Consider the following 15,875-nt stretch of genomic DNA (forward strand, 5'->3'; position numbering starts at 1 on the left):
TTTAAGAATAGAAATTAGGAGAGATAAAGAAGGTTTCTATTGTATTAATGAAGCGAAATATATCAAGAAAATACTGCACAGATTTGGTCTCCAAAACGCAAAAGGATCAAGTATACCTTTAGATCAAGGGTATTACAAATATAAAGATAATAAATTGGAAATGCCAGAAAGTAACAAATACTAACAGCTCATCGGAGCATTATTGTACGTGGCAGTGAATACTAGACCTGAACCAAGCATCTCAATCTTAAGTCAGCGGAACAAACATCCCGCGACAAGTGATTGGACGGAAACAAAGAGAGTCGCACGCTACATAAAGGAAACAATAGATTACGAACTAAAACTCGGTCAACAGGTTAAAAAGGGTGAACTAATTGGTTTTGCAGAAGCAGATTGGACACAAGACAGAAATTACAGAAAATCAAATAGCGGATATCTGTTTCAATTTGCCGGAGCCTCAATAAGCTGGGCTTGTAAGAAACAATCCTGTGTCTCATTGTCTTCCACGGAAGCTGAGTATGTGGCACTTGCAGAGGCTACTCAAGAGGCTGTATGGTTACAACGCCGACTGGAAGATTTCGGAGAAAATGTCCAGGACACAATCATATATGAGGATAATCAAAGCTGCCTGAAACTCACATCTAACAAAGTGTGCGTGTGCGTGTGCCGACGAGTGACTGCTTATGTGTGAAAGAGGCGACGCGACCTCCATTTGTTTTTTTCTTTTTGGTCAATTGTGTCCGAGTAGCAGAAGAGAACGTATCTCACTGTATCCAGAAATATATTATACATTGTATAACCTTTACTAATTTTAATAAAGAAAACTGCAACAATTAGCGAGGTAAATGAAGATAGCAATAACATTATTAATAACATGGTATTCAAGCGCTGAAAGTGTGCCTCATGCCTATGACAAAAACTAGAACCTTATGGAAGCACAGAAAAGCGCAGAAAAGTGAAGAGAAAGGCTTGGAAAATTAAAAATTTAAGATCGGTCAGAAAATATTCACCAGGAATATAGTTTCAGATTCCGAATAAATAATTGGCTTTCGAAATTCAAATAGCCGAATATTCGGAACATGCCGATACAGCTCGAGGCTCGGACATCCGCACATCCCTAGTTGTGAACAAACCTAACACCCAAAATTTTCTAGGCCCAACCTACCTTTAATTAAAAGCAACTGAATTATTGCGGTAGCTTGTTTTCGATCTCCAATGCGTTATGCTGCGTTGAAACGTAAATTTCGGTTTCGATAGAAACGGACCCGATCCCCGCCGAACAGTGAACATATTGAAAATAGATATCTCGTTCTTTCTCCTTACCCTCCATACAAGGACCGCCCCTTACATGTATTAAAGAGTAGATTGGTAATTTATAAAATCAAACATTTATGTATGACATGATTTATTTGACATATACAACTATTCATATAGTTATGTCACGTTGATGATACTTCATTTATGTTTAAACAATGACATACTGCCTGTCTCGCTTACACGATGCAATGTACTAAATAGGAAAGAGAGAGAGAACGAAAGGAAGAAAATTGTAACTAGTATTGAGATAACAAACAGTTTGTACGTAGCTGATTATTATGCGGCTAGTTCGTAAATGGTATGCGAGGCAATTTACGATAATACAAGTTTTAATTATTTTTCTACTTATCAATAAGCAAGCCAAATTTAAAACATACATAGATCACATGAAATAACCGAATCCAAATGTACGTTTTATAGCATCCCAGTAATACCTTTCCCAATTTTCTCTTGTAGATTCTTCCTCACTGCGAACAAACATAATTAATTACCTTCGTATAGAATCATAGTTTATTGAAGTACAAAATATTCTTTATAAAAAATATTTATTACAAAATATTTTTACAGCGGCTTTAAGTAATACATATAAATAGAATTATAACTTTCAATTTGTTCGTCAATTTTTAATTTGATAACGCAATTTATAAATTCTTTTGCAAAATTTTAAATTGTTTACTATAAAATAGTAGACAAAATTTTAATCAAAATAGCATTTTGTGAAATATTAATGTTAATAGTTAATTGAACACAGAGTTAACATGTTTCCTGCTTGATGAGTTTTCGCTTATTTTCTATTCATGCCAGTCGTATGTGTCTCGCTATTGAACTATAATATAAGAGAACTATTAAAATTAATAATTTTGTTTAGAATATTATGGCGATCACTGTTCACGCACTCACCACCAGGGGGAATTAAAGTTCTAAATTTCTTGCAAGTTCTCGGTAAACCCTCCACTTCCTATAGGTACAAATTCTGACCTGCCAATAGTATCCCCGTCTAAAGCAGAACCTGCTGGGGCAGTCTACTACTACTACTACTACTCTACTACAACTACAACTACTACTATTACTACTACTATTACTACTACTATTACTGCTACTGCTACTGCTACTGCTAATGCTACTGCTACTGCTAGTACTATTACTGGCAAGGACCAGGACGAAACGTGTACCCTTTCTTTTCGTTTCGTCCAAAAGATCGATACCTGCTCAAGAAGATACCATGTCGGCAACCAGAGGATACAGCAGCAAACCTCTCAAGTTGGGGTGAAGTCCTCATAATATACACTTTACAACGTTTGTAAAATTACCAAATCCATTGCTATTAAAAAAAAATATATACATGGAAGGTTTAAGAAGATAAACTACTTTAACCTATTGAAAATGTGTTTGAAACTTTTTAGGACTTATTTGAGCAGGAAAAACATCTTTTTGAAAATTTGTTTACTAATATTAGAAATGAACGTAAATAATATATACAAATACTTATTTTCAATCTTTCCTTGAAATACAAATGCTAATGGAGAGTGTATTATGGCACATATGGCTGCACATAGTATATGCGATTTTTTATGAACATATTTTCTAATGAAAATGCAATAGAGGGATATTAAATAAATTTTAATTATCTACCGCCTAACGTGCAATTTTTCGATTATGCCAAAAAATTACGAAATAACTGTTGATGAAATTGGGACTCTGAATTATCGATGATGTGGATTAGTTTGAAAAGTGAAACATAGAATCGTGCAAAAATGAGCAGAAACGAGGGAATGTGTGAGGATGAACGGGAAGAAGAACTGGCAGAAAGTGCTACCACGTAGAAGGAAATGCATACCAAAGAGTTTCTACAAAGGAAGAGGCTTGACTTTCATCTTATATATAAATTTACTTTCTGTAAGAAAATATTGTTTGTGTATAATCACGTAAAAATAAAAATATGGGAAAAATTGTACATCAAACTATTTCCCAGAACATATTTAAGAATATCTGCACGAATTTTGTAAGAATTGATAATGTACAACATGCATCGTTTTGAAAAAATTGGTTTTGGGAAAAATGCAATGTATTTGAATAGAACCGTAATGTATTTTTCCTGCCCTTCACAATTTTTCTGCTACCTATTTCCTTAGTTTTTCAAGTAATTCTACTATTTCAAGAGAAATGACATTGATTAAAATGCCAATTTTCCCCATTATATGGAGGTCCGTATTATTCGTTAAAGTAAATATCGACATAGTTGCAATTCTTACTGTTCTTGATACATTGGAATATACTTCCAATGCTATGTTTCAAATATGAGTAAACTTTTGTGTTATAATTGCAATCGAACTCTTGCTATTTCAAATCCTGAGACTTTAACTAATGAATTAATGAAACAATTACAAATTAGCTAAAAAAAGAACTGCTAAAGAAATACTGGTTTAAGTTAAAGAAAGAAAAATGTGATAACAGTCTAAATGAAAAAAATTGAATAGAACTATCCGACCTATATAGACTGTCAAAAAGAACATCGTACAATATGTATCGACAAATATTTCATACAAATTCAGGAAAAGATGAGTATTTTAATAAAATGGAATTAATAACGTTCAGTTTAGCATATTTTAATATCGATCAAGAGAATGATGAAGATATATATGGAAATAAAAGATATACGAAACTGGTAACGATAGTGACGAAAACAAGAAGTAACGAAGTATAGATAAAAGTAAGGAATGAAAGAAACTACCTTTATATAAAAGCCTGATAGGCCCCCAGGAAAAATCGCATTCATGCGTGCGAGGGGTCAATTGTCGTCTGTATGTCTGATAAAAAAAGCAAGGTACATGCTATATATAAGTAAGAAAGTTTCATATCGTGTTATTGAAATAGAATATAAGAATCAAATATACAGAGTGAATCTCTCGTAACATCAAATGACTCATAAAATATTTGTTGTAGGAAAAAATGTTTCAGATAAAAGTGACACGGCTTCCTGAGAAACATATATAGTACTGCGACGAATTTTTTGTTATTTTGCACTTTTATCAAGATATGATAGTAACCTTCAATTTTTTAAATGGAATAGTTAATATCTCTTCCTAAATTCGAATTGAATTCTCTATTAAAATGTATTATACCAAATTTGGTCTAAAATACATATTACTGAAATATTAGCAAAATAAATTTTATTTTAAGCGATGTTCAAACTGCTGCTCATTACAATCTCGATTTTAATACGCATGAATTTTTGTGCAATAAATGCTGTCAGTTTCCTTGAACATTTTACTTACAAGGAGAGTGCAAGTCCTTCGGATCACCGATTTCGTTCAAACTTTGCAGGTTTGTAGATCTCGTCATGCAATTCAAGAAAATATACCATTATAGGGGCAACTATTGAGTAGTTTTTGAGATATTTATGATTAATGTTTTATTACTTCCTTAACTACAGATGTATTTCCACTAGTTTTCAAGTAGCGTTGTGGTCCAACGGCGATGTCCGAAAATTCTTACAGTACAGGTTGAGGTTCGGTTCCCGTCCACAGTTTGGTGCTTTTTTCCAATCTACTTTTTATTTTGTATTCATTTCTTGCCTGCAGGAAACAGACTGTTTGGAAAATACATTCCGATGCCTGCGAGTTTGCTTATCGATTCAAACATAATCTAACGCCAGAAACTCTCGAAACTCTTGACAGAGAACGCAAGACCGAAACAAATATATAGAACGATTTTTCAAATGACCATAAATGTGAATTATTTGAATAAAATGTAGCAAAATTTATTAGTTACTACTCGTGAAGAATAAAATAAATTGAATTTATTTAATATTTGCAATAATTTTTATATACTTGCATAAAGAAGATGTAAAAAATAAATTTTTTTATTAAGAAATTTTATTCACAGGCGAAAAATGAATACAAAATAAAAAATATATGAAAAAATGTACCAAACTGTGGACGGAAATCGAACCCAGATCTGCAGCGCAGGAATTTTCGGACGTCGCCGCTGGGCAATAACGCTACATAAAAACTAGTAGGAATACCTGCAGTTAAGGAAGTAATAAAACTTTAACCATAAATATCAAAAACTACTGAGTAGTTGCCCCTATAATGGTATATTTTCTTGAACTGCATGACGAGATCTACAAACCTGCAAAGTTTGAACCAAATCGATGATCCAAAGGACTTGCACTCTCATTGTTAGTCTCAAAAACGTATAATGCGACGGCTGATTTCCATCAGGATATTTAACCCTCCGTATACTGTGCCGGAGTCATATTTGACTCGGGGTCTCCCCAGACATGCACAAACAGTGACAAGATCTCACTATCCCACAGTTACTGCTTCTGCTTTATGCTTCAATATGTTGTCTGCGTGTTGGAGACATTTGTTTGGCGGAGACCGCTACAGAGCTAATTAAGGTTTCGGACCTAGTTTTCAATTCTATTTTCCAACTTATACCGTTTTATTATATTCTGAACCGTAGATCTGCTTCTATTAACAATATTACTAATTTCTTATAAACCTTTTCCATTTTGATAATGACTAATAATTAATTTTCGCAACTCAACTGATGTTTCTGTTTATTTCCGACTCATTTTGCTTAATAACGCGACAAATTCTTTACTTCCAAACAAAAGAACAATAATCAATAGTTTTTTGTTTCGTGTAAGATATACGGGAAATCCCGGTATAGCAAAAAGAAAATACCTAGAATATACACTAATGTCTACATATTGACTGTACGAATACGAACTAGAGATAGCCCTATGACCAGTTACATTTTTTCGATTTTTCTATGTTTTTAATACAGGAAAAATAAACCTGTTTCGTAGATAGAAATTGTGTGCTGTAATATTGAAGATTTCACAAAAATAAATGAAAATTATTAACAGAAATGTGATTTTTTTCATTTATACTATACCACCATATGTTGAACGAATACAAGTGGGAGTAACTGTATATCACAATATGTACTTATTGCGAGAATCATGTATGTGGTATTCATTCTATTCAGAGTCGTACAATTATATGTAATGTATGCAATACTAGTAGAAATACTGAATAAATATAACTTTTTTCATGAATTATGATGTACTTTCCTATATTTACGCCAAGAATGCAAACATAATTCGAAACGAAAAATTAATTGTAGTAATCATAAAATCATATTGATGATATATTGATGATCATAAAATCAGTATTAGCAACGCGTCGAACCTCGAATGATCGTCGATGTTTTGGCCTAACATCCAGGAGTATCTCGAGCCTCGAGTTACCATCAATGGATTAGATAACATTCGTGAGAACCTTGACTTCGAGCGAATGTGTATTAGTAAAATATGGGTGTGAGTCAGAAGTGATTCCGGCACAGGACTACAAGCCCCAGTACTTGGAGGGTTAACTATTTAAGTTCTTCATACAAGTATGTATACTTATATAAAAAACTGTTAACTAAGGATCATCATATAACATGAATTTATAAGCAACACTCTACGCTTGCAATTTTAAAGTCAAGTTCACTGGTCTGTATAAAAGTAATATCAGTTTTGCATACTTCGCAAGTCATCAAAGGGTATATTATGGTAAATAATAAGAAAAATTGAAGAAACGGAAAAAAGGAAAAAGGAAAATTTTTAAAACAGTTAAAGAAAGAACAGAAAAAGGGCGAGGGACTAAAAGGAAAGAGAGTAAAGAATAAATAAAACATGACTCAGGTGAAATCAAGGAAAAGATCAACCTAGAGAAACAAATTGTGAAGGAACATAAGAAGCAGTGAAATGGAAGGAATAGGCTTGTAAGTTGAAATGTCGCTAAAATAAAGAATCTAAAAGAAGCACGGAATTATGTACAAGATGAACTGTTGGATAATACTACGGGAAATATAGATGGGAAAAATGTTGAAATCCAATTTTAAGCAAATTAAATAAGGAATTTAAGTAGCGGGTAAAAATACAATAACAGAAGAGAAGAGAGGAAGGATAGGGGATGCTATATGTATATTCTAAGCTTAGGGGAAGGAATAAGAATATGAGTTCGTAAAAAAAAAAAAAAAAAAAAATTAGAGGCAATAATCTTTGTCCATCTTTGATCAAAGATATACACGAGAAACTAAGAAGATTACAATCAGGATTCCATCAGAATCAATGAAGATAACGAAGAGAACACTTGAAAAAGTAAAACGAAAAACGTTAGTACTAACGAAGAAAGAAGAAAATAATCCTGAAACCGTACGAAAACTGAAATACTTTCATAAACAGAAATAAAGAAACGTGATGGGCGAAAGTAGAAGTCGCATAATACAAAAGTTTGCGTCCAACAAAAATTACATCCAACTATAAGAGAAGATAGAATAAATGCTAGCCAAGATATGCTATCCCGCAAGAATATATTTCTTTATGAAAAAAAAAAAGATTCCGTAAAGAAGCAAGAGGAAATAAAGGAATAGAAAGAAAACGCAGAAACAATTAAGGATTGATAGACGATACTTAATAAAATGATAGATTATTTTGTTCTTTAAACTGTATTGTATTTTATGTAATGTATCTATTATTGTACATCTACCTAAATTACTCAGCAATTTGCACGCACTAACATTGCATACTAAATGTAAAAAAGACTTTCTATAATGTTCGAGAGAAGCACTTAACAATATAGGTATAAGTAGATACACTTCTTCATTATACGTACCACAAAACTATTAGTGCAACAACAAATATTGGCAGATTAATCAATCCAATATACCATGTAAAGAATTTGAATAAGACGATAGAGATACGAGACCAACACTATACAAATTTCAGTATAACTATACAAAATTTTGTTATAGCTAAAGAAATATTGTAATATTTCAGAAATGCTTGAAACTCAGCAGATATGATAAATACTGCGAAATCTGGGATATCTGATTGCCGAATTGACAATTGATAAAGAGAGATTAAAATAAAAGAAAATCCTATAAATTATATAGCTTAGATCTATAGATATTAGGAGTGTACGAGACCTGAAAAATGTGGAAACGAGGCGAGACCTCGAAAACTATGTTTCCAATTGAGAACAACGAGATTCTTGAAAATATTTCAACAGAATAAAAAGTAATTCAAATTTTTTATTTTTTTGCACAAATTATCAAAATATGTTAAAAGTTAGTTGTTCAATTTGTGTCAAGATTTCTGTCCCCTTGTTAAATTTATATAAAATACTCGACAATATACGCTATACGATCATCACTGTAAGTGACTGTACATAGCAGGAAACATGTTAAGCACTAGAGAATAGAAGATTACATTCTTTCATACCTGACTGGTACTCCAACTTGTGTTAAATTAACTTCGGTATGGTCACTTTTTTCGCAAATATCAATAGTAACATCGCTAAAATGGCCTTCGGGCCATTGTTTACAGCGCCATCTTTGAACAATTCTTGTTGGCGTTATATCCACGAAATAACCATGTATATTGCCACCAAACAATTCAAATTTTCCTTCTTTCTTTGGTTCGAGTACTACCGGTCCCTTTGTAAAGGCTTGAACCATCTGAAAAGAAAATATCAAATTACAGAAACACTTTTTTCATTAACTTCCACAGATATTTAATTAACTTTCGTACGTAATCGGACGTAATCATATATATATATTCGTCAGGAAAATAAAATTGGCATTAAATAAATATAGCAAAATCTTGAAATATTATCCAAAAGATACATATAATGTATTTATAATGATAATAACTAATTCTGAAATAATATTCTTTAATTCTAAATAAACTAGCCGTGATCCATAAATGAAAAATGAGCATACAACTGAGATCTATATCCACATTGATGTAATTTATTCACTAAAATTACTTTCGATTTTGGGAGCCGAAACAAACTATAGTGAAACTAACATGAACCAGCGTCGATGTTACACCAATGATATTCAAAGCGAATATATTTCCCCCAAAAGATCAAGCGGTTGTAATTGAAATTAAAGGCGGAATTGAAATTAAAGATAATGTTTTTAATGCTCTAGGATAGATAACGGGCAATTCTCAATATATAATACTTTTAAATCTGTAGCTAACGATACCACACTCCATCATTGAAACAAGTTTTACAAAATGTGACAAAAAGAATAAAATCATCGATAATCCATGTACCATCCATAAGAATGGAAAACAATAAGCGAGTCCACACTAATAAAAAAAAAAAAAAAGCTAGAACCTTTGCAAACCATTTAACACTGCTCTCCCAACCATGTCATCAAATCAATCATTATCTGGATATAGAGGATCAAAATACTTCAACTTTTGAAGCAATTAATCAATCTGAGGGAAAGAAATTATAAAACAAAGAGTGGGGGAAAATAATAGTAAACAAAAGTATCCGGCGTTGATTTATATAAATGGGAAAATTTAGGTAAAAGCATTCCTAGAAAAAGTGTCAAATTTTTAACCATTCTGTATAACATAACCTTAAGACTAATTTATTTTCCTATACAATGGAAAACATACATCACAGCACAAATACTATTAATAGGTAAACCAATCTAAAAACCCAGCATTAGTGAACTTGTACAGACCTAAAGTCACCTGCCGGATATAATTGCTTGAAATAATCATTGGCAACCGCATAAGTATAGCTATAGATGGAAAGAAACTTATACCAGAATATTAAACGAGGTTAAAACATGCCACAACTTAACACTTGTTACACAAATAAATCAATCATTTGAGGAATGAAAATACTGTTCTTCAGCTTTCACCGACATCACGCAAGCGTGAGTAAGTCGTGGCATCAAGATTTGCTATATGTATGAAATAAAAAAAAAAAATTACTACTATCTACTTACTATAAAATACTGAAATTCTACCGGAAAAACAAATACTTGACAGTAATGTACAATGAAGAAATATACAGAAATACGTCACATAATTTCTAACGTATCATAAGGGAACGTACCTAATTCTCTACTATATACATACATATTGTATACTATACACGGCAGACATGCCCATGGCTCAGGATATAACCTGTTTTTGCTACATTTGCCGACGATGCGGCAATAATAACCGTAAATAAGGACCCACAGAAATCTTCTATCCAGTTGCAGAACACTTAAAATGGTATTCAAGGGTGGTTAAAAAGATGGAGAATCACAACCAATCCAGAGAAATCTGCTCACATAACCTTTACATTTAGGAAAGGCAGATGCTCACTAGTGTCGCTAAATTCGAGAATTATACCGGCAACGGATTCCGTTAACTATCTCGAAATTCATTTAAACAGCAGACTGAACTGGAGAAAAATACATGTGGTGAAAAAGAAAAAAGAAAGAACGAAAAAGAACTCGGTATGCAACTACGAAAATTGTACTTGCTCATAAGACCTAGATTAAAACTGTTCATCAACTTAAAACAATAATCTATAAAAGCATACTAAAAGACATAGTCATACGATATAAAGCTTCGGGGCTTAGCGTCCATCAATTTCAAACGACTAAAAAATTACTCCTATTGTCACACCGCGAGTGAATTCCTACGAGTTGTAAGACAACCCCACGATCTTGATACGATGTCCAGCGAATGAATTTTGGACATCTGATAATTGTTCGTTCCGTTGAACGATTCTTGATTGATTAACGGTTCTCCAGACTGTTAGAAACCCACAGAATGAACGTGATGCCGCGACTACTGACGAGTAATTAAATGAAAATCAAAGACTGTTAACTGTAAAAAGCCGAAAAGGACTGACTGACTGTGAAAAAGTTGAAAAGCTCAGCAAATGAGAAGTATGGCTCCACGGTTTTCCACAAATATTTTAAGCAAAATCGGAAGTTTAGCAGAGGAACGAATGCTTTCAAATTCTCTGTGGAATGAAACTCTAAAGTGATAAAATTTTAAAAGTTGAATGATTTTAGCACTTAAAATCTAGCTGTTAGAAGACCATAACGGTATCTTCTAGAGCTGTTTTCATTCCACGACGGGACAACTATCACACGGGATTTCTCCAGGTTTTCGATATTAGTCAATATCTGTGAAACATATCTGTGAATAAATCATTACAGACACATATTTCAATGTGTTTTCTGAATAAGCCTAAATTATTTAAACCAATATATTTTGGAGTAAAAAGATTATTACAAAATGTATAATGTCATGTGCCTCTCACTATGTTTCGAAGACAGTATCAACTAAATTGTCAAATAAAATAACAGTGCCTTGCCCCGTAGCGCTGTTTACTATAATCTGTTTTATTATTTATTTTATTATTGTACTCACTGAGAGATGTAAGAAATGGCTAATCAACATAGATCCTGCTGTAAATCGTTTTGAAGTAATTTCTTGCTTTTTCCCTGCTTTTTTTTCTTCTTCTTTCTTTTTTTTTTCTTTTTTCTTTTTTCTTTTTTCTTTGCTTGCAAACATTAGATATTGTGAGTTTCTTCGCAACGCATCATCCTTTTAATGCAATGCAAAATTCATATACATATACGGATCTTAAATGATATCTGTAAATATTCTTTCCGGAAACATTCCACAAATATCGTATTCTAATACAACATTATTTATTGTAGAATACTATTCCGTTACTGATAGCTGATTAATAGTTGTAAAGTTTCAAAATGACCTCACGGGAAGGAATCCAAGGGATTCAAGCCACGTAATTATGTCAATTTTGAACTAATGTATTTATAAACTTATTTCCCTATTCATATTCAGCGTATCGTAGAAAAATTTATGGTATCAAATACTCGTAAATAATAAAAGTCGATATTAGCCAATGTGTACGGCAAAATTCAAAAACTATTTAGAATAATGGTTTGACAGAGAAACACACACGCGTACACGCACACACACACACTGCGATGCTTTATTATTGATAATAAAGATATTGTATACAGATATTGATGCTTTATTATTACTATTGAGTTTATTGGCGTAGGTATGAATGGTGGAAGAAAATGCCCAAAAAAACACGTTATGCGAAAAAAAAAAAATTACGTTGTCCCAATTGCGGTAAAAATTTTTCTTTACAGTTAAAAATTACGATTAAAATATCAGTTAGAACCTATACAAGTTACAACCGTTATGCACGTACCCAAGATCATTACTGACTTTTTGTTTGTCAGTCCTATGATTAGTAAAGACTTTGTGCTAGTGCTCGATAAAAAAGGTTTTACCCTTTTTCGAGAATATGATTTTAAAGCAGAGGCCAAGTGTTGTTGCAAGCGCAACAAATAAGGGTAATATAAGCCAAAGACCTAATCAGGCCTATAATATTAAATCTAACGATATTTAGATCATGCTGTTCTGATCATTTAATCTCAAGGAATTGTATGTACATTATAACCGAAGTTACACGTTCTGTTTAAAGTGATGACGACTCGCGATTTTTATAATGTCACAAATAAAGGAAATATTTAGGTGTTCTCATTTAAGGAAGGATCCTGGTGTAGTCCGAAAAAAAATCAACTTTTTTCTCGGCTGTAATCAACAGTACAACATTCCTAGAATATATTTACGAATTTTCAATGCAGTTCTCAAAATATTAAATATTAAAGGAATTAATATTATAAAATATTAAAGGACCTCACAGCATAGTTACTACGTGCAAGTACACGAGCGCGTGACGAACGTCTTGGAACACTTTAAACACTTTTTCTCGAAACTGCTTTTTTACCACAATGGCGAGAAAGGCATCACAAAAATTAGGTTATCAATTCACTTAAAATTTAGCATAAATATACTATGATACTAGTATTTACTAGTATACTATATACTAGTAGATAAATCTGCTAGCGTACTAGTATTGTACTAGTAGATAATAGTAGATAAATTTAAACAACCTTTTTATACATAAATGTAGGATCGCGTTGGGTGGATTGGCTAAAATAGCGCTGTTTTACTTCTTGATAAAATACACTAAGCTTATACGTAGATCGACGGCTATGAAACAAGGGGGATTTGCTATGGGTACGTTCAACTTTGACTTCTTACATACTGACACACTATTGGTAAATTCCTAAAGACTCTTGGAGACCGTAAAGACCTGTAAACTGTTCATGACTCTAGACCGTAGACCATGGAGACTGTTCACGAGCCTGTGGAGACTGGAGCTGCCCGCGCCCTTGCACCTTTATTTAAAGCATTCATCCTGTCCTTCCATACCCAGGCTTTCCTTTGCAATCATGCCCCTTTCCCACGCAACATCGGTGGGCCAGGTACTTCACAGCCACTCTGGACGCATCCCTAAACTTTCCCTCGACCCTACCATAAACATTCTTTGTAGTTAATTCGCTTGCACATGGTCACTTTCATCCTAAGCCCAAAAACACTTGGCATTCTTTCAGGGCCGTACTTATTCCAATCCCATATAAATATACATAAAATTTTTATGAAAAAATCGACTTTTCCTTCAAAGAATTTAACAATTTTCAACTTTTTCAAATTTTTAAGACTTCATCGACTAACTTCGTTCATAAAACGTAAGAAAATTATTTGTATGTCTGTTTCGGTCAAATACGGGAGGACCTACTTCCGAGTACAGCTCCTGCCAATTTCGGGTCTCGTTATCGAGGCACTATATTATATGCTGTCTTAACTACAAATTGCAATATTAAAATGTTTGCGATAATTCACCTGTTTATCAAATAACCATTACCAGAGATAAACGCCAGAGGACAAAAACCTAGTAATAAGACACGAACTATCACCGAGACTTTTTAGCCATGCGAATGTTACGTGTAGCTCAACGAACGAAATAAAATCTTTAAAAAGATCTGAACGATACACACACGTACAATTAGATAGTTAATAAAACGTTATAGTTTTCAAAGTGATAAATTAAAGTAAAATAAGTGCCACACCCTGTATATTATTATATGGAATAAAGAATAATTGTTTTGAAAAATGTTATTTGCAAAATTTTTGCTACTTTCCTTTTTATTCACTTCTTGGTCCAATTTATCCATCATTGCTCTATCGAATATACCATATGAATATATGACGATGCAAAATTATTATTTAAAAAGATGGAGTTTTAAAAGTTGAAGATTATTTAATAGCTTAAAGTTCGTAGATATACTTCAAACGAGCGAAAATTATTTCTCAATCTTGAATCAGTATCAAATAAAAACTAACACGAAAAATCTCAGTTATGCGAATATGAGCTTCTATTATATGAATCAATAACCTACAGTAACAGGAATAATCTCTGAACTCTTATTATCCAAACCGCCCAGTTGTCCGAACACTCTTGTCTCCTTCATGGTTTAAATAAATATAGTTTTACTGTAAACGCAAATTGTTCGGATAAATAGTCCACTATGTATAGAAATAATGTGCAAAATATAAATATTAATAATGCGTAATAAGAACGCAATATGAAAAATAGAAGAATCGAAACGTCAAAAAAGTATTTGTACACTTATGATTATATTACTAAATCTTAAAGTAACGCACGCTACATCGTAAGACATAGAGAAATGTTTTTTTCACCGTAACATTGTTTCGTGCTCCGTGTTCAAAAACATGAAGAAAGTTACAAGAAAATTAGTAGAGGACTAAGTTTAAATTTGTTGAGGGATTATATTACAAAAAAAAACGTATCTGCGTACTTAATGTGTGTTTTATTACTTTATTGCACAAATAGCGGTCGACGACGGCCCTATTCTTCAATTCTTTTCCGCTGTCGCTGTGAAATTTTTTTGCTTTCCCAGGACAGATTTCCAACTTCATTCCAAAATATTTGTCATTTATTAATTATCTCCGATCTTTGTCGCATAAAATGAATTTGTCTAATAATTATAATTATAATTATAAGAATAATTATCCTTAAGGATTAGAAAATATCGTTTCTTGCCAATTGATTCAAGCTCCATCGGCCCGCACATGTCGGCACGTATAATCTCCCGTCATTTCGTAGGACGATTGCTCCTATTCTGAAAACTAAGCTAACTAACTAAACCAAACTCTTCGAAATCTCCGAAAAAATCTCGTCAGTGCGTCATCTGAGTCGTTGCATCTGAGTCGACCAGTCAGACGTCCTCACCTATGAATTGACTGCAGCTTTCTACAAAAGGCTGCTTGAGGTCCCAAGCCTGCTGCACAGCATGAACACCATCACTGTTTCATGTGTGAGAATTTCCATTCCCCTTAAAACAGTTTCTACTGAGATGTGATTTTGATCCACACGCATGGCAGCCAACATCTTTTCGTATGTGGTCTATTTTGTCTAGCAATCTTTCTCTAGCAATGTACGTATAACGAAACGCCATTAACACTAATTAACACTGTCGCGAAGCTTTTCTATTTTTAAGCTCAATGACTTCATTTTCTTTAAAAAAGAAGTTACAGAGCATACTGCACCTTTTAATACAAACTATTCACACTGATTACTTGCGTGATAATCTGTTAAGGGATTATATTACAAAAAGAACGTATCCAGTGGAAACGGTGGAAGAATATGTACGTCTATTGAACAGACACACAGTCAGAATTGCCCTGCCCTGTTTAAGACCAGGCAGATCACAGGCAGATCACAAGCGTCTTTAGAAAACAGGAGACAAAAGGACAAAAAGTGGAAGAAAGGATCACCCCC

General features: G+C 33.0%; 1 protein-coding gene across 3 annotated transcripts in view; it reads right to left on the reverse strand.

The window, feature by feature from the left end:
• Positions 1–1,699: 1,699 nt before the first annotated feature.
• LOC108553825 (activator of 90 kDa heat shock protein ATPase homolog 1) overlaps positions 1,700–15,875 on the reverse strand; it is a 63,403-nt gene continuing 49,227 nt past the window's right edge. For all 3 annotated transcript variants that reach the window (XM_017908867.1, XM_017908866.1, XM_017908865.1), the window contains exons 8-9: positions 8,597–8,832; positions 1,700–1,784 (exon numbers count right to left, since the gene is read on the reverse strand). In XM_017908867.1, the coding sequence (XP_017764356.1) occupies positions 1,700–1,784; positions 8,597–8,832 (321 nt within the window). The remainder of the gene's footprint in view (positions 1,785–8,596; positions 8,833–15,875) is intronic.

The sequence above is a fragment of the Eufriesea mexicana genome, unplaced genomic scaffold (genome assembly GCF_001483705.2).
Source record: "Eufriesea mexicana isolate 0111107269 unplaced genomic scaffold, ASM148370v2 scaffold13767, whole genome shotgun sequence".
NCBI lineage: Eukaryota > Metazoa > Arthropoda > Insecta > Hymenoptera > Apidae > Eufriesea > Eufriesea mexicana.